The 20079-nt window shown below is 50.0% G+C and overlaps 2 protein-coding genes and 1 long non-coding RNA gene across 5 annotated transcripts in view; 1 reads left to right on the forward strand and 2 right to left on the reverse strand.

The window, feature by feature from the left end:
- Tmc7 (transmembrane channel-like 7) overlaps positions 1–10650 on the reverse strand; it is a 52259-nt gene extending 41609 nt beyond the window's left edge. Inside the window, exon 1 of one of the 3 annotated variants that reach the window (NM_001191950.2) lies at positions 10471–10597. In NM_001191950.2, coding sequence (NP_001178879.1) covers positions 10471–10534 — 64 coding nt within the window. In that variant the 5' untranslated portion in view covers positions 10535–10597. The other 2 variants (XM_063271314.1, XM_039087754.2) reach the window with 2 other exon arrangements.
- A 161-nt stretch (positions 10651–10811) lies between these two features.
- LOC120099917 (uncharacterized) lies at positions 10812–19789 on the reverse strand. Its single transcript, XR_005499406.2, has 3 exons — positions 19660–19789; positions 19262–19342; positions 10812–12824 (listed from the first exon to the last, which is right to left on the reverse strand). It is a non-coding gene; the product is annotated as an uncharacterized LOC120099917 (long non-coding RNA).
- Positions 19752–20079, forward strand: part of Tmc5 (transmembrane channel-like 5) — an 84578-nt gene continuing 84250 nt past the window's right edge. The window contains exon 1 of the mRNA XM_039085213.2: positions 19752–19936. The gene's annotated coding sequence lies outside the window, so the exon portion shown is untranslated. The remainder of the gene's footprint in view (positions 19937–20079) is intronic.

Consider the following 20079-nt stretch of genomic DNA (forward strand, 5'->3'; position numbering starts at 1 on the left):
GGCGAGGCCCTTTCACAAATATAAACAAATAGGGCTGCAGAGATGGCTGTGTGGGTAAAGTGCTTCAAGCACAGGGACCTGAGTTCAATGCCCAGGATCCTCATGGAAAAGCTGGGCATAGTAGCATGTGTTTATAATTTGAGCACTGGGAAGAAAGGGGCCAGTGGATCACTGGAGCCAGCCTTTCGCCTGCCTGCTTTGCTACTAGGTAGATTCTAGGCCAGTGAGAGATTCTGTGGTGAAAATATTTAAAAAGGATGGCACTTGAGAAACATTACCCAGGGCTTGACTTCTAACTGACATGTGCATGTGCACCTGCAACGAACACACACACACACACACACACCAAATAAATAAACGAATGAATGAATGAATGAGCGAGCGAAGAATTAAGTGATTCCAGTGTTTCTGAACACACTAGCAGCAGGCTCTGGGGAGCACACACAGTGCAGAAGCAGACACAGTTATGGGAAGTTTTTACACTGGATCCCCGGTGAGTCTCACAGTGGCCAGATCACACCGGGTCTTCTCATGCCTATCCTCTGCAGCTAAGATAATAACTCTGCCCCCAAATGAGCCAATGTTTGAATCATGAGGGGAAAACCTCAGGACATGCTCACTCCATACCCCCAACACAGCAGTGGTCTGGCACCTAACAAACGTCCCCAGACAGAACATGGAAATGTGGCCTTGGGGATTTCTCTGCTGCAGGGCGGCCACAGTGCCCTGCTCCAGTTTTCATCAACGGATTTGTCATAAAATACAAAAGCTCCTCGAAGGCTGGTCGACTCTGCATACCGTTGTGACAGTTCATGGGCCTGACAGGAAAGCTTGGGTGAGGCCCGGGTCTGCTCCTGGAGGCAGCACTGCCTAACAGGAAGTCACTGGAAGTCAGAAAGGAGCCTGGGTTCCACAGTCTCTTTGGTGGGCACCCCCATTAAACCCCACCTTTTTTTTTCTTGGTTTTTCGAGACAGGATCTCATATAACCCCAGCTGGTCTCAAACTCAATACTTAGTAGAGGTTGGCCTTGAACCTCCAACTGCGAAGATTACAGGTGTGCACCACATCCATCACTTTCCAATGCCAGCACCCTGCGGACTAACCTCCAACACACAGAGCCTCCGGGAGAAGCCACCACAAGTGGCTTGCCAAGTAATCTCTCTGTGCCACAGTTTCCACAGAGGTAAAACAAACAATCCTTTCCTGGTTTGCTTTCTGTTGCTGTGAATAAATACCACGACCAAAAGCTACTTAAGTAGGAAAGGGCTGGCTTGGCTTACATTTCCAGGTAACAAGGTCCACCCACCCAGGGCAGGAACCCAAGCAGACCACGGAGGACCGCTGTTTCCTGGCTTCCTCTCTGGCTTACACTCATCTCATCCTGCTTTCTTAGCCCAGGCAGGTTTTATCCAGGCCACATGCTATTCGCACCTGCCTTGGCATGGTGTCTGGGTCCTCTCGCATCAGCTCCCAGTCCTGATAACGTCTCTCAGACATGGCCGCAGGCCAACCTGATGCTCACAGTCTCTCAGCTGAGGTTCCTCCTTCCCAGGTGATTCGGTTGTGTCAAGTTGACAATAAAAACTACCAGGACAAATTGAGTTTCTGAAAGAACTTGGGGAAGTTACTTTGCCGACTCCACAGGCAAATGCAGACCAGGGCCTGCAGAGTCTGCATGAACAGGCTCTGGCTTGCCTGACCTGAGCCACCCCTGCTCCTCTAAGATCTCCCTGAGGCCTCTTCAAACACACCAGAGGCTGTCCACTGTGCCTCCACACTGCTCACTGCGCAGCCAGGGGCTAGGTCCTTTAGACCCTCAGGGACCTTAAACCCGGGTACAGCAGGATCTTGGTGTCCACCACAGAAAAGACACAAAACCAGTCAAGAGCGAAGCAAAGCTATCGAGGCTACTGACTGGAAAGACAGACTTGAAGGGAGTCCAGCACAGGTGGGAGAGGACTGCCCTGCCCCCAACTCAGCAGTCACCACGGATACGATTCAGGGGCTTCCAAGTTCAGATGTTAGAGGAAGCCCATGCTGGCCTGGAGACTTATCATAGAGCTGTGTCCCCAGATAGATGTAGGTTTTGGAAGGGCACACTGGAAAAAATAAAATACAACTAAAGGGGTTCTTGCTCTTCCTCGGGTCACAGGATGCCGGACTTAGAGCCTCATTCAGTAGGCAGAGTTTTCCTCAATAATTCATTTTTGTTTTGTGTGCTGGTGTTTTGCTTGCACGTATGTCTGCATGGGAATGTTGGGTCTCCTGTAACTGGAGTTACAGGGAGTGGTGAGCTGCCATGTGGGTGCTGAACCTGGAACCTCTGCAAGCACAGCCAGTGCTCTCTCCAGCCCCCCAGTAGCCACAGCTCTACCAACCCTATATGTGGTGCTTCTCAGAATGGAGAGGGAGGTGCTGTAGACCTGGAGGTCAGCCAGTGAGGGACAGAAATCAGAATGTGTGTGGTGGGGGAGGGTCCTTTCTCTCCTCATGTTCCTTGGTCCTCCTTTTCTCCCTCCTCCCTCCCACTTTCCCTACCCCCTCTTTGCTGCAGACAGAGCCTCCTACGAAGACAAGGATGGTCTTAGCACTCCTTCCTCCGCCCCCCTGCTGACTGGACACAGGTACCTCGCTTGGCTCTTGGCCTATTTTATTAAAGTTTGGTTTTTAAGATTACATTTCCCTTTGTACGGGGTATGCCAGGGAGCACAGGCGTGTCGTGTGTGGCATGTCGCATGTGGAGGGAAGACCACTGTGGAGCTCAATAGACAGGTTTTTAGAGCCCTCCCCTCTACCATATGGACCCCAGAGATCAAACCCAGGTGACCCACCAGGCTTGGTTGACAAGCACCTTAGTTAGCTCTCTGCCCTCTGCCCTCTGGTTCCCTCTCTGAAGGTTCCTTCCCTTTGCACTGCCAGCAAAGGCCACAACACTCTATATCCCCCTGCATCAGCTTAGAGGCACTTCAGAGGCCCTGTCCCATCTGGGCTGGTACTGACACTGGCACACAGACACACATACACACACACACACACACACACACACACACACCAATACACACACACACACACACACACACTGATACATATACAGACACACACACACAGAGATACACACATGCACACACCCCAATACACACACAGACACACAGATACACACACACACATGCACACAGACACACATACACACATACATACACACACACACTGATACATATACAGACACACACACACACAGAGATACACACATGCACACACCCCAATACACACACAGACACACAGATACACACACACACATGCACACAGACACACATACACACATACACACACACACACTGATACATATACAGACACACACACACAGAGATACACACATGCACACACCCCAATACACACACAGACACACAGATACACACACACACACACACACACACGCACACAGACACACACACACATGCACACAGACACACGCACGCAAACAGGCCACCTTTGTCTCCCAGCAGCTGGACTCCCTTGGATTCCCCACTTCCCTCCCTTCACTGCAGCCTTCTCACAGTGCCTGACCTGTCTCTTGCAGGCGGCTCCCTGGGACCAGTCCAAGGGTCTGCCTGATAGAGCTGTCCTGTCTCCCTCCTTCTACTTCTGGGAGGGGACCTCATGTCCACAGCCCAGGTTGACTGGGTGGTCTCAGGCCCAAATTCTCTCCTTGAGAGAGGGTAGCAGCTTGCAACCAAGTCACAGCCCTACAAAGCTATTTCCCCCTTTTCTCCCTTCAGACTTCTCACTTCCTGAAAAAACAAAGACAGCCACCTCTAAACTGGGTCCCCATGGCTGAACAGAGCTGGACTCCTCCAGACAGATGGGCAAAAATAACTCAAGAGAACCAGTCCCCAAGAGAACCTGACTGAAAAGGGCTCAAAAGATCTCCAGCCTAGACCAGAACATTCTACCCTCCTCAGACGCCCTGGAGGGTGGTAGGTCACTCACCGGATGAAGGGCTAAGCAGATAAAGGAAGGCAAAAATAACTGTCTTTGTATCTATTGTGGTGAAGGAGGCTTGACTCAGACAGAAGAATAGTTTTAAATTCATGCAAATGCCTGGTGGGCCTGTCACAAACCCTATGCTGTTAGGGTTCCAAAGACCAAACAAAAAGACCCACAGTGTTGTCAGGACAATATCCCAAAACACGCTTCAGAATTTCACGTCCCAGCTCCGAGGCAAGACATACGCACAGAACTTCTCTTGCCCACCCAGGGGCAGTCATGAAAACTAGAACCTATTGGCTCTAAGACAGTAGAAAGTTGACTTTAATCTCCCCTGCTTGTCCAGGAGGCTAGAAGGAATTCTCCACCTGTGAAGCTGGGCGCCCTGCCTGGCCTATTAACACAGCGCACATAGCCTTGATGTGCCTTGCTGTTCTCCAGGGCTTTGTGGCTTCACCACCTAAGCAGAACATCACCTTTGAGTCTTCAAGTGTATAAAAAAGTCTGATGTAAGCAGGCATAGTACACATAGTACACAGCTCAAATGCCAGCACTGAGGGACAGAAGAGACTCTAAGACCCAAAATGAAGGAGAAAACATAGAAAAAAAGAGTGGGGCAAGATTTTCCAACAACAGCCAAGCTGTGTACATGAAGGGCTGAGCAACTCCACTCACAGGGGCCCAGGGACTGAGCCGGCCCGATGTCTATGACTGGACGTGTACACACACAGAACATGACCCACAGACAATGGAACATTAGTCTCTCGTGAAAAAGGATGGAGCACTCGCTATGTGACCATGGATGAACTCCAATGATAAGCTGAGAAGAAGCCCTCAAATCAGCCTTTAGACTGATCTACAGACAGTCCCTGGAGATCCACAGACAGGGGTAGAAGACGACTGTTTGCAGGAAGCTGAGGAAGGGGAGGGACTACTGAATGGGGGCGGGGCCTCCTTGGGGTGATATGGATGTGCTGAAACAAGGCAGACCTAGTGCAGAGAAACTAGTTAAAATTGGTAGGGGTTGAGGATTTAGCTCAGTGGTAGAGTGCTTGCCTAGCAACCGCAAGGCCCAAGGTTCGGTCCTCAGCTCTGGGGGGAAAAAAAAAAACCTAACAAAATTGGTGCAATGAAGGATTTACTAATTAACTTGCTTAGAAATATTAAGTTACACAAAGTGGAATTTAGCTGAAGGAGCATTGCCTCCAGTAAGACTGGAGACCAGCAATACACTAAACAGGCTGCCTAGGAACTGTGGGAAGAAGAATTCTGCACCATAGTGGAAGTTTAGGGTTTCCAGGGAAAGTTTCCGCTAATGTTTGTTCACCAAGCTTGACCTCCAATTAGGCTTCATTCCCATAACAAAAGGAGACAGCCCTGACTAACAAGCAGCCATTAGGCTACTCCCACGTCAAAGAACACGCCCCCAAGGGGCAGCTCGAGGGCACAGCAGGTCTGCAGCCATCACTAAGTCCTGGTCTGTCATTAAGTCAGGAGAAGCACAGTCCTGCCAGGTGGGCAAGAGGGACCTGGGTAACAAACATTCAAAAGGAACGCCGGTTGTTAAGAAATACTCTTAAGAAATAATTCTGATAATATCTTTACCATATAAACCTCCCATCTTCCCAAGTGGCAAGACTCATGCTCTCCTGTCTCTGTTGAAATTGTTCAGTGTGACCTGGGACTGGAATGGAAGAGGTTTAAGAATGACAGCAGATATGAAAAGCATGTGTCTAAGGCAGCAAAGTTAGTAAAACCTGGTCCAGCCGGCTCCTCTTTGGACACGTCAGGGTGGGATGCGAGTTATCATTAAGGCGCTTTCCCCTTAATCTCCTGAGTGTGCAGAGTGGGTTCTCACTGGGGGTGAGGGAGGAGCAGGCAGAGCGGGTTCTCACTGGGGAGGAGGGAGGAGCAGGCAGAGTGGGTTCTCACTGGGGATGAGGGAGGAGCAGGCAGAGCGGGTTCTCACTGGGGATGAGGGAGGAGCATGCAGAGTGGGTTCTCACTGGGGATGAGGGAGGAGCAGGCAGAGTGGGTTCTCACTGGGGATGAGGGAGGAGCAGGCAGAGTGGGTTCTCACTGGGGATGAGGAAGGAGCAGGCAGAGTGGGTTCTCACTGGGGATGAGGGAGGAGCACGCAGAGCGGGTTCTCACTGGGGATGAGGGAGGAGCATGCAGAGTGGGTTCTCACTGGGGATGAGGGAGGAGCAGGCAGAGTGGGTTCTCATTGGGGATGAGGGAGGAGCAGGCAGAGTGGGTTCTCACTGGGGATAAGGGAGGAGCAGGCAGAGTGGGTTCTCATTGGGAGGGGGGAGGAGCAGGCAGAGTGGGTTCTCACTGGGGATGAGGGAGGAGCAGGCAGAGTGGGTTCTCACTGGGGATGAGGGAGGAGCAGGCAGAGTGGGTTCTCACTGGGGTTGAGGGAGGAGCAGGCAGAGTGGGTTCTCACTGGGGATGAGGGAGGAGCAGGCAGAGTGGGTTCTCACTGGGGAGGAGAGAGGAGCAGGCAGAGCAGGTTCTCACTGGGGATGGGGGAGGACATGTTTTGCATCACTCCACCCTGATGAACAACAGCTGAGCCTGTGTGAATCAAGCCTCCATGAAGGAAAGAGAAGAGGAGGGAAGAAAGAGGGAGGCAAAGTGGGGAGAGAGGAAATGTTAGAGACAAATAATCTAAATCTCAGGCGGAGAAGCACATGAGCACAGTAGGTAGTAAAGAGGGTGCACCAAGACCCAAGCTGGGCAAGCAAGCACACAGGAAGTTCACCGGTTCTCATTCTACACAGGTGGTAATTCTGCGTCCTTTTCCCAGCCCATCCTCCAAGCCCCCGACTGTTTGGGATTGGGCCTCAAAGTCTTTCATGACTGCCTGTTTTCAAGGGATCCATGCAAAGGAAATGAAGGGTAGTCGAGGTCACTTAAATTCTGATAATGAAGCAGGACGTAGTGGCATTCACCTTTAATCCTAGGGCCTGGAAGGCAGAGGTTTTCTGTGATTCAAGCCCAGTCTTGTCTACATAATGAGTTACAGGACAGCCAAGGACTACATACTGAGACCCTGTCTCAAACACACACACACACACACAAAACAAATGAAAAAATTAATTTTGATAACACAGCAGGACCTTTGTATAAACAAGTTTTAGCCAGTTGGAGGGGAATGAAGACATTTGCATAAATGTTTCAGAGCAGGAGAGATAAAAATATTTTGATTTCTTATCATAAAAGTGTTACAGCGCTTAAGAGAAAAGAATATTAAATGCTCCTTGAAGGAGAGAAGGAAGAGAGGAAGGGAAAGAGAGTGGAGGGAAAGAGGATGGGAGGGAAGTCTGGAAATGAGGCAAGAGCGGGGAGACCAGCTACCTAGTGAATGGAGCTTCCAAGCTACGACCCTGTGAGAGACACTGAGAGGAGCTGTGGTCAGGACTGCAGGGAAGGAAGGCTGGGTAGATGCTGCAGGTGGAGGCTTTGCTGGAACCTTCCTCCTCTCCATCGGCTGGACAGGGCCTTGGGTTGTACTCCTGTCAGAATCCCCAGCTTAGAAAGGTGGAGATGAAGCCTCAAGAAGGAGGCAATTTGCATAGATTTGCATGAGCCCAGCTCTGAGAAACAGAGGGTTGAGCCAAGTGTGTTTACCCCCAAAGCCCTGCTAAGGGTGGGAGGCTCAAGGATCAAGTGTTTGCTAAGCACGTGTGAGGCCTTGAGTTCTACTCCAGGGCTGCACACACACAATAAAAGAAATCAGTAAGATGTGCAAAAAAGCCACTGTCATCCCAGTACTCAGGGAGCAGAGGCAGGAAGACCATGGGTTCAAGCTCAGCCTGGGCTACTTGGTGAGTCCCAGGCAGGCCTGAGCTGCAGAACAGACTATTTGGATAAAAAAAAAAAAAAAAAAAATTAAGCCAGAGGAAGGAAGAATTCCTCCCATCAGGAGAGGTCTGGGGGCCTCAAGAGTACATGGTGGGGACAGAGTCTAGCCTGGGGGAGGCATCACTTCTGGGAAGAAGTGACACTGAAGGAAGAGATAGACCTTATAAGGAAGGTTATGGTCCCCAAGGAGGATGGACAGTCTGGAGCAGAACAGTGACCATCAGGTGGGCCTGGGAGGAACCAGTGGAGAGGGACTTCCATGCAAATACTATCGTCAGAGTGCGCCAGACACTGAGGCCACCTTCCAGGAGCCCAGTAGCACAAGGAAGCACAGCCATAAATGACAACAAGGTTTGTTAGCACTGACCCCAGAATGGCCCCAGAGAGCTACACTCTCAGTGTCTGGGTGCTCATATCCAAGCCCAGCACCCTGCACACTAGGCAAGGTGACCCATGATGACCAAGGAGCTGCTGCAGAAATCTGGCACGGACTTCAGAATGGACCCCAGGACACTATAGCTTCCAGACTGCTTTCTTGCAGTCATCTGCTCTGGGGACGGTATGAGCCATGTTGTGGGGAAGCCCAAACTGCCCCAAGAAGGCCCAGATAGAGAGGAAGAGAGGCTCCTGCCCAGCGGAGTAGGCCTGTTGATCAAGCTATGGTGGGAAGGACCCTCCAGGCCCAGTCAAAGGTGCAGGCAACTGGGGCTGGGGATTTAGCTCAGTGGTAGAGCGCTTACCTAGGAAGCGCAAGGCCCTGGGTTCGGTCCCCAGCTCCGAAAAAAAGAACAAAAAAAAAAAAAAGGTGCAGGCAACTGCAAAGCCAGGTTCCCCTTGACTACAGCCTTACCGTAGTAGACTCAGGGAGCAGAGACCCCAGAGGGGTCACTCCTGACTGCACACACTGTGGCCTAGCACAGGACCACTGCTTGTCTACAGAGCACGGTACTGCTGTGGGATCCATTTCCAAACAGGCCCCACCTCATGCTGCTAGATTAAGGGACACAGTGTCTGCCTGGGGCAGATAGTACACCTGTATCCCAGGGCACCGAGGCAGGTCAGATCATAAGCTAAAGGCCAGACAATGTCTCAAAATTTAAAAAACAAACAAAACGAGAGGTAACGGCACACACCTTACCTTCAGCATCAGGAAGCAGAGGCAGGACTCCAAGGCCAACCGGGATCACACAAAGTTAGTCTCAAAATAAATAAATAAATAAATAAATAAATAAATAAATAAATAAAAATAAAAATAAAAAACCAAACAAAAAACAAAAAACAAAAAACAAAAACAAGCAAGCAAAAAACCAAAGCAATGGTTGGGGATTTACCTCAGTGGTAGAGCACTTGCTTAGCAAGTGCAAGGCCTTGGGTTCGATCCCCAGCTCCGAAAAAAAGAAAAGAAAAGAAAAGAAAAAAGTAAAAGGAACTGGGGAATGTAGTTCTGAGGGAGAGCTCTTGTCTCTCATGATGTGTAAAGCTCTGAGATTTACCCCAGTATTTCAAAACAAACAAAAACTTGCAGATATCCAAGGGGATGGAGAGGCAGCTCAGTGATAGGGGCCCAGGAGTCACTTAGAGTAGCCCTTCAACTCTCAGCAAAGACCCAAAAACTGGGAGCAGTGTGACCGACCAAGCGGGAAGATCAATGGAAGCCAACCAGAAAAGACTTAGCTTTCACAGTGCAGCATGGTGTCCTGGGATGGCTGGAAAACTCAACAGGAGACACGCCCTTAGCCCCTCACTGGGGGACTCCAGGCCTCTGGCTGGAATTAGCAGCCGTCAGCAATGCTAGGACTGAGCTAGGGGGAAAATAAACTATCATAGAGCTTCGCCTGTTTTGTTTTGTTTTTTTGTTTTTTGTTTTTTGTTTTTTTCCTGCTTCCAACGCATTGTCCCAGGATTGGGTCTTTCTTCTGGAAGTTGAAGAGACCAAAGCCCTCTCGCTGAGCTTTGCCTTGGTAGATCCAATCTCACTCAAACTCAGACTGCAGATAACATTGTGAGTTCTGGCTCAGGGAAGAAACAAAATAAATAAAAACTACAAGGAAGCCTGCCTGAAGGGGTTGGCAGCTCTACTATATCTACTGGGCGGTGTCTTTACACATTTCTGTAAAATCTCAGGAAGCTGTATAACTGACTGTATATTTAACACAACTAGAAAGAAAATTTTCCTGTACTCAGTAAGCTGCCATTAACTGTTGTCTTACTATGATCGGGGCTGTGCTGGCATTTATTAATATTTTCACTGTTCTTCAGCCAATCTGAGGCTCAGAGAGGGCAAGTCACTTGGCAAAATTCACACAGCAATAAAGACCAGAAACAGATTGGCTTCCATGTGGGTATAAAGGGAATATCTAGGGGCCAGCCTCTGGGTCAGGCAGGTTGTCACAATCTTTTCACAGAATAGATACCATGGCGATCTAGAGGCTGGCCTGGGTCCGAGAGTCGTCGTGTGGAAAGTGAGGACTGCCTCCTCAGCTCGGCCGGCAGGGCAAGGGGAGCCTCCTCGCCCGGCACGTCCGCTGCCCACCGCTTTCCCCGCAGCGGTATCCCGCGGAGGACCAGGACGGCCACCCTGTCGCCCCGCACGCCTGGTCCCGCCGCAACCTACCTGGGTGTACGGCTCGCTGCCGGCTGGACCCGTGGCCCGGGTCGCCCGCGTTGCCCTCGCTCATCACGGCTCGGCGAGGACCCTCCAGCCGCCTGGACCCGCGGCCCCGCCTCTTCGGGTTCCGGATGACGTCACAGAGGCGGGCGGGGCCGTTCCCACGGGCGCAGGGTGGGGACCAGCTACCTTCTGGAGCCTCCCTCTTCTTTTTCAGTCTCCTTCTCCCCTATGCCTCGGTCCCTCCCCTCCTTCCCCTCCTCTTTCCTACTCTCCCACTGTTCACTCTCCTCCCTTTTACCCCTTCCCCTCCCCTTTCTCCTCCCCTCCCTCCCTCTCTTCTGGTACTGTGAGACCCAGGTTAGCCTTGAGCTCCTAATCGCTTGCTTCCACCTCCCAAGTGCTTGCATTACAAGCCCCACTATTGTAAATTGTCATTTGGTAGCAAGTGTGGAACAGAAAGTGTGGAACATTGCCATTGGATTCGTGTGTGTGTGTGTGTGTGTGTGTGTGTGTGTGTGTGTGTCCACACTTAACTAAGACAGTCGGAATGTACCGTACACTATATACCAATGTATGTGTAGATAGCTGTCTAGAGGGTGCAGTCAAACTGATCCACTTGCATGGTTACCTGAGGGAAGGGCAGGTGGGGGGAGGATTTGCTACATATGTTCTTTCTAGAAATGTTCTCATTTCACCAACACCCCATACATATTCATGTATGGCTAAAACAATGAATTGGGTCAGTAAGATGAATCACAGGTAAAGGTGTTTGCCATCAAGCCTGCCAGCCTGAGTTCTAGCTTTAGAATCCACACGGTAGACGGAGAAGACAGACTCCCACAGATGTCCCCTGCAGGGGAAAAAGAAATGCAAATAAATGAAATTTGGAAAATATTCTTTTAAAGAAGAAAGTGGGGCTTTAGAGATGGTTCATTGATTAAGAGCACTTCCTGCCCTTCCAGAGGATTGAGGTTCAATCCCCAGTGCCCACAACCACCTTGAGCTCCAGCTCCGGGGTCTCTCTTCTGATCTCCACAGGCCCCTGCGTGAACATGGCATATGTTCGTGCAAACACACATGCACATAAATAAAAAGTTAAAAAAAAAAAAAAAGGCTTGGGAGACCGATAGATCTGTAAATGTGAGCCAGTCTGATTTACATAGAAAGTTTCAGGCCAGCCAGGGCTACATAGTCATAACCCCTCAGGAAGGAGGAGGAAGAGGAGGAAGAAGAGGAGGAGGAGGAGGAAGAGGAGGAGAAAAGAAATGGGACTTGATGGGTGGAGTTGCTGTCCCACCTCAGGAGGCTGAGGTGGGAATATGGTCTTAGCCCAAGAATTGAAGGTCAGCCTGGACAACATACAAACCTCAACAAAGAAAGGAGAAATGGAGGGGAGGAGGTGCAGAGAAGGGCAGGTGGCAACGAGGCAGAGCAAGACTGCTATTTTGAGAATTACTAAAAGGCTCAGACGCCAGCTGGCACTGGAGACATTTAGCGGTGGCAGTGAAGGCAGCCAAGCAGGATCACCACGTCTGTCTGAAGGTCATCCAGCACAGTGTCCCTCCCTGTGCCCTTCACCCTCTGCATTTTCTTACACTGTGCCCTCTCTCCCCCTTGTCAGATAGTGCCTGTTGACCTCTGGCTGTTGACCGTTTCTGTCTTTGTAGTTTCTCTGTCCTACTGAATGATTAATACAGGATATTAACATTGATTTTAAATTTTGACAGCCGTGGTGACTCCGGTTTGGAACTCCAGAGCTCTAGAGACAGAGGCAGGACTATTATGAGTTCAAGTCCAGCCTGGGGTACATAGCAAAGCCTGACTCAAAACAAATAAATAAGAAAACTGAATAGGAATATAAAGAATATGACCCAGTTGCAGTGAGGAGGGTTCCAGCAAGCACAGTTCCTTCCTGTGTGAGTTGCAGTCCATCTCCAGGGCTGTTTCTCTGTTTCTCCCCAATCAGAAATGTTTCCGACGCTTTTCCTTCATTGTCCAGCCTACTTCTGCTTTTCCTTCTCATTATTTCCAGCAAATTTTAATTTATGAATATGGATGTTTGTGTCTGTGCACCATGTGTGTGCTTGATGCCCGCGGAGGCCAGAAGAGGGCGTCAGGTCCCCTGGAAACGGAGTTGCAGACAGTTGGGAACGTCCATGTGGGGGCTGGGAACCAAAACCAGGGTCTCAGGAAGACAGCCAATGCTGTTAACTGTTCGGCCATTTCACCAGACCCTTGAAGTGTTGTTATTGTTATTGTTTGTTGAGGTCTCCGTAGTCCAGGCTGGCCACGAATTCATTATACTGTCAAGGGTGTGTGCCACCAAGACCACCTTCACTGTCAACTCTTCCAGAAAACTGTATTTGTAATAAAGAAATAGAAATTACTGAGCTAGGTGTGGTCATTTGAGACCAGCTTGCATAATGAGACCCTGTGTCTAAAACAAAGAGGGGAGAGAAAAGGGAAGGAGAGAGGAATCACAATGAGTGCTATCACTGTCACCATCACCATCACCACCATAACCACCACCATCATCACCACCACCACCATCACCATCACCACCACAACCACCACAACCACCATCACCATCACCACCACCACCACAACCACCACCACCATCACCACCACCACCACCATCACCACCACAACCACCACCACCACAACCACCACCACCATCACCACCACCACCACAACCACCACCACCACCACCATCACCACCACAACCACCACCACCACAACCACCACCACCACAACCACCACCACCACCACCACCACAACCACCACCACCACAACCACCACCACAACCACCACCACCATCACCACCACCACCATCACCACCACCACCATCACCACCACCACCATCACCACCACAACCACCACCACCACAACCACCACCACCATCACCACCACCACCACCACCACCTGTGTGTGCAGTGTTTCGTGTTTGTGCAGGAGCACATGTACAACACGAGGAGACCAAAGGTCACCTTTTGGCCTCACACCTCCGGAGCTTTTTGCCTTGCATTACTTTTCTAATGCTGTGATAAAATGCCACAACCAAAGCAACTTATAGAAGAAAGAGTTTATCTTGGGCTTATGGTTGGAAAGGTTTAGTGTCCAGGATGGCAGAGCAGAGGTAGCAGACAGCGGGCAGCAGTGCTCAAGAGCTCACGTTTCCGTGTACAGGCAGGAGGGGGAGAAAACTCATTCCAAATGGCATATGTCTTTTGAAACCTTAACGTCTGCTCTCAGTAACACACCTCCTCCAACAGGGCCATACCTCTTCAGCCCCCTACTGGTGACCAAGTATTCAGTCATATGAGCCTGTGGGAGCCATTCCCATTCAAACCACTACACTATGATACAATCAGGGTCACACTTACTAGGGCCCAGCAATTTCAAAGTTTAGGGGTTGAGGGGCTACTTGATGCCTATCATCAGGACCTGCTGTGTGTCCATCTTCCAGACTCTTTCTTCTCTAGTGCACTACCAAGCTCTCAGAACTACTCTTTATAGGGAGGCAAGACCCCCTTGTCTGGGAGGCAAGCCCCCACCCTGCCTGGGAGGCAAGACCCCCCTGCCTGGATAGCTGCAAAATCCTGGCTAGCACTTTGTGATTTGAGGATACTACTGGCCTTCTGTGAACCTTTCAAGACAGTGTCTTTCAGTGACATGAGAGTCAGCTGGTCAGGAGTCCCAGGGATCCTCCTGTCTCTACTCTTAAGACTGTGATTACATGAACATTGTACAGCCAAGGTCTTACTCTATTTCCCAGACTGGCTTCAAACTTATAATGCCCCTCCCCAGTGCTAGGATAATGGGCCCAGCTGGAAGCTGTCATTTTGAAACCTCTTATCAGACACACAGACACGCATAGTTTAACTCTGTTTCCTTTGACTAGACTATCAATAGAGAAATGGAAGGCACCAAACACGTACATTTATTAAAAATCTTTGTCATTGATGCACTTAACAATAATAGATGACCTAAACAGGTTGTGTGGTGTAAGTTAAGTCACCTCCCTCAGGGGGCCTTGGTTTTCATCTTCGTGTAACACATGGGTTGGGGCCATGATGCCAGACTGAGGTGGCACCTGCCCTAGGGTAGTTTGAGAGCCTTGGTGAGCTCGGAAGGGTAGAAGCTAGGGTTGCTCCCCAGCACCAAGCTAGAGTCATCCTATCTCTCACAACAGCCGTCCGGCCTCCTGGGAACTTGGTAACAAAAACCTGAACCGATGGCTGGAGCAATGGTTCTGGTGTTAACAGCATACTGTTCTTCCCCCGAGAGACTCAAGTCTGACTATGAGCTCCCCTGTAAGGCAGCTCACAGTCGCCTGTTGCTCCAGCAACACAGGATCCAACATCCCGTTCTGTTCTCCAAAAGTCCATACAGACTCATATATGCACACAGAGACATAGAGTGCACATAAATAACAATGAGTGGGGCTGGAGAGAGGGCTCAGCGATTAAAAACACATACTGTTCTTATAGAGTGCAACTGTCTGTTCTCCATACTTATGGCAGCCAGCTCCCAGGGAGTCCAGCTCCAGGGGATTGGACACCTCTGGCCACTGCAGAGGTTCCATGTACACATCCCTACCCAGCCTCACATATACAAGTATACATAAGGGGCTGGAGAGATGGCTCAGCAGTTAAGAGCACTGACTGCTCTTCCAGAGGTCATGAGTTCAATTTCCGGCAACCACATGGTGGCTCACAACCATCTGTAATGGGATCTGACGCCCTCTTCTGGTGTGTCTGAAGACAGCGACAGTGTACTCACATACATAAAAAATAACTAAATCTTTAAAAAAAAACAAGTAGACATAATATTCTATTTAATGTACATTAAGCACACTAGCTCTCAGCCATCTCTCCAACCCTACATAATAAATGTTTAAGAACTGGATCAAGAGCCTGCGTCACAGGAACAACTGTCTGCCGCTTCTGCTTCCTTTTGACAGATACTGAATTTTCCAGGAACATAACACCACATACATTTTAAGAAGAACACTTAGGATTTAGTCTCCAGTGGTGTCTTGGTCTTCACTGCCTGTATCAGTCCACATCTGTATCAGTGTAGCTGTAGATGCATCATTGGTGGGGTTTCCCTGAAAGTCCTGAGGACACTTACAGAACACTGTCCTCCAAGCACAGTGGCCATTACCACCTTCATCAGAGCAGCTGTCTGATGACCCAAAAGTGACCCTCAAGATCAGGTCTGTGGAACTTCCCTCGTAGAGAGAGGACCTGGGGAGTAAGAACCTACTCTCACTGGGGCTCCAGCTGGATGCACTTCTGTCCCTGCTGTCTGTGTTAGAGTACACCCACGGTAGAAGGCTAATTGAAGGAGGAGGGGAAGCGTTTATACAGCTTAGTCATCACTTGGAAGTGATGTGATGGCCTGGCTGATGATCATAGGCCACTAGGGGTGGGTCTTAAGTTTTAACCTAGGACTGGTTCAGGGTCCAAGGTCTCTGCATCTTGTCCACCACTGTGGTGGTTTGAATAAGGTTGGCCCAGGGAATGGCACTATTAGGAGGTGTGTCACTGTGGTTGTGGGCTTTAAGACCCTCATCCTAGCTGCCTGGCAGTCTTCTCCTACCTGACTCCTGATAAAGATGTAGAACTCTCAGCTCCTCTTACACTGTGACTGCCTGGACACTGCCATGCTACTGCCTTGATGACAAACGTCTGAATCTCTGAACCTGTGAGGCAGTCCCAATTAAATGTTGTCCTTTATAAGAGTTGCCTTGGTCATGGTGTCTGTTCACAGCAGTAAAACCCTAATACAATCACCATGTGACAGAGCTACTCCCTCCTACCACTATCATCAGTCTACCATGCCTTCCCTACCCTGGCGGGCTGAAATCCCTCTGAAACCATGAGCCCAAGTAACTCTTTCCTCCTTCATTGCTATACGTTTTGACCACAGCAATAAGAAAAACAACACCCCTGGCCTTTTCCCTGGCAGGCCCATCTGCATTCTCCACCCCTTGACCTTTGACCCTCTTCTCTATGCCTCCTTCCCTTGTGGCATTTACCATTCTCTAGCAAAATAAACAACAGCTGGTATTGTGGCATTAGTGGCTGTCATCTTACCTCAGTGCAACAGAACACAAGCCCATGGCAGGGATGGTCTGTGGTCATGCCGGTTCACCAAGAAGTTCACTAGGCTTGTGGGAATTAATGGATGGAGAAGGAGAGTCTTTTTCTCTCAGAGATTGCTCTGTGGTATTATTCATTCATTCATTTTACTGGTGTGTTTGTTTTGTTTTGTTTTGTTTTTGAGAAGTGGGGAGGGAAGGAGTCACAGTCTCGTGTATCCCAGGTATCCATCCCATCAAATCCACTATGTAGACTAGGATGACCTTGAACTTCTAACCTATCTGTCTCTGCTCCTAAGAGCTGGGATTACAGGCAAGCACTACCATGTGGGTTTACGGGTGCTGGGGATCAAACCCTGGGCTTCATTCATGTGGGCTTCACTCACGCTGGGTAAATGACTAACAGAGCTATACTCGGCTCCTTTTTTCTTTTGAGACAGGATCTCACGATGCAGCCCATCCCTGCCTCAAGCTTGATTCCCCTGCCTCAGCCTCCCAAGTGGTAGGTTACAGGTGTGCACCGCCCTCCCCTGCCACTCTCTGAATCTCAACAGATGGGCTTTGCTGCCTTCTGGTTGGTCTGTTGGCAGGAACTCATACCCAAATGAGGCCTGGTGCCTGGTGCTGGGTGAGTGCTCCCTGCTGGGGTTTCTATGCCTCTGTCACTTTCTCTGTAGTACTTGAGCCTAAGAGAGCACTCCCGCACACTGAGTCTTTGTGTCTTCACTCTGGAATCTTCCATATAGATGGAACTTGGTTAAATAAATTGGCATACCTTTCTCGTGGTAGTCGGCCTTTTGCTATGGGGTACCTACCATGATTCCTCATGACAAACAGAAGGAATGTCCCTCTTCTCCCACACACTCTGGCCTCCTCACTTCCCTAGGTCCCCCAGAGATGTACTTCTGTCCATCTGGAAAACATTTCCCTCCTACCAAAGGAGGTGATGACTCCCGCCTCTGCCCATTATCATCAGCCCTGCTACACTGTCCCGCTCTGATTGCTGACTACTCTCTGTCTCTAGGGAGGACTTTGTTGAAATCTCCCAGGCAGGAGCTGAATCCTGATGAGAGCCAAAGTTTCTCTGAGGCTGCTCACAGCCCATAAGCCACTGCCCAGAGCACAGGTCTGTGCGTGGAGGAAGGGAAAGCTTCCCTTGGCTGCTGTTGCAGACAGCAGGACACCAACACACCCAGCAGCTGCCCTCCTGGGCATTTATTATGAGGTCTGTGTGTCTGTGTGTCTGTCCAGCTCCAGGGGCTCCGTTTGGGAGGACTATGCAGTTCTGGTCATCATTCCAACTTTCTCATGTAAAGCCTTCAGAGAGAGAGAGAGAGAGAGAGAGAGAGAGAGAGAGAGAGAGAGAGAGAGAACCCAGACAGCCTCAGATCAGCAGATGGTTCTTCACTCACTAGCTGTGTGATCCAAGGCTTGTTACTAAGCCTCTCTGTGCTCCTGTTTTCTGTGCTCCTGCTTTCTGATCTATTTTTTCCCCTTTCCCCCTTTAGATAAGAGCTTGCTAAGTAACCCAGGCAGGCTTTAGACTTAACCCGCTCCTGCTTCAGCCTCCAGGGTTCAGATACCATGGGTCTGCATGACCATACTTGACTCTCCTCCTGTACCAGTGAGCCTTGTAATGGCATCTGTTCCTCTGTTTAAAAAAAGCATTAGCTGTATTCCTGCTCCACCATCACCTCTAATTTTTCTTTTTTAATTAAATCAAAAAGGGTGGATGTTAGCATTCTGTCTAAGCTCTACCCCACAGTTACCTGGTAACAGCCAGGCATGCCTGACTCACTATAAAGGGGCTGCTTGCCCCCTCCTCATTCTCTTGCTCTTGCCTTCTTCATGTCCCTTCTCTCCCCATCCCACCCCCGACTTCCCTCTACCATAGCTGGACTTTACTCCTCTCCTCTTCTGCTCTTCTTCTCTCATTAAACCTGTCCATGTGGAACCTTGTTGGCTTGGTGTGGTTTGTCTGGACGCGAGCCGAGATTTCTACCCCAACAAGCTGGACCTGGATTTTGCAGACAGGGAGAGGAGTGGGTTTGATCCTAACGTGACCTGGGTATCTGGAAGCTATAGCCAAGAAGCAGGCTGGGGGTTGCTGATAGGAAATTACTACGAGAAAATATCAGGGCTATATTAGTTCTTAAGTTGCTCCGAGCAGACTGGAGGAGGGAGGACTTAGTTTACCTCGAGGTTTCAGAGGCATTGGTGCAACTTCTATCATGGCAGCCGAGAAACAGAGAGAGGGATGGTATAGAGAAAGAGGTGAGGGTAGAGCGTACTGTTTCCACCACCTGCTTCCTCCCAGGGGTGCCATCTAGTTGGGAATTCATCAAGATATCAGGTCAGAACCTGTAGTATCTAACTGTGGGCAATTTGTCACACACACACACAACAAGATGGGACTTCTCCAATTAATCCTGTGGTGATTCGAACTCCAATCAGGGCGGCCGTGGAGACTAACCATCAGGTAACAGATACCATCTAGGAAGGAGGTCCTACTCAGTGAGGAGCACCAGGCATTAGGGCTCCTCTTGCTGAATGACTGTGCAAACCTCTCTGGCCTCACTAGAGTTCACAGAGAAGTATCCAGGCTGGCTTAGGAGGTGATCAGGAGCCTGACAGTTAGGCTACACAAAGAATCTTAGTCACCTCTGCTCAGCTCAGGGATCTACTTACCCAAGAGGCAGAGGCAGGGCACCTGAGATCAGTGTTACATAGAGATGAGTCCAGAGAGCACCCGCTGAGCTTTCTAGGTTCCTGTATCCCAGAACAAAGAATGGACCGGTGTGAAAGTGGGCAGGAAAGCTGAGGAAGAAAGTAGAGGTGCTAATGGACCCCACCTGGTGAGTGGTGAGTGTATATGGCCTATGCTCTGAGGAGAGCGCCTAGGGTGTGCTTGGTTTGTTCCTTGTAGCCCTGGTGGGGGAAGAGTTTCCAGGCCTTCAGCCAACTGGCTTCTTTCATATGCTAATCTCCCCCTCCAGCCCTATTCTACCACAAGTTGCTGTAACTAAGACCTACCCCCGACCCCCACACTGGGTGGTTTATAGAAGAAAAAAATATATGGTTCTCACAGTCTCTAGCTGGGAAGCGACATCTGTTCAGAGAAGGGTAACAAATACAGCTTGAACATTCCCGTGAAGCAAATTGCCAGGGTCCTCCAAAAATATCAAGAGCCAGGGTGGGGGCAGGGGCATGAGCAAGAGCAGGAGTGAAGTGGGAAGCTCGGTAAAGCTCTTGCATTGTAAACTGGAGGTCCTGAGTTCCGCCCCCAACCCTGGCGGGTGGAGAAAGAAAACAATTCGAGTCGGGATTGGCAGAAGAAAGGGAGGAGGCGGGGACAAACTGAAGGTGAGTAACACGGAACTTGGGGGTTCACAGCCCACCTCCTCTGCTTTTATCTGCTGGTGCTTGCTGTCACTGTGACCAGGAAGGCCCTTGCTTCCAGCTGGGACCTTGACCTTGGAGTTTCCTAGCACCCAGAACTTGAGAGT

This window comes from Rattus norvegicus, chromosome 1 (genome assembly GCF_036323735.1).
Source record: "Rattus norvegicus strain BN/NHsdMcwi chromosome 1, GRCr8, whole genome shotgun sequence".
Classification (NCBI taxonomy): Eukaryota; Metazoa; Chordata; class Mammalia; order Rodentia; family Muridae; genus Rattus; species Rattus norvegicus.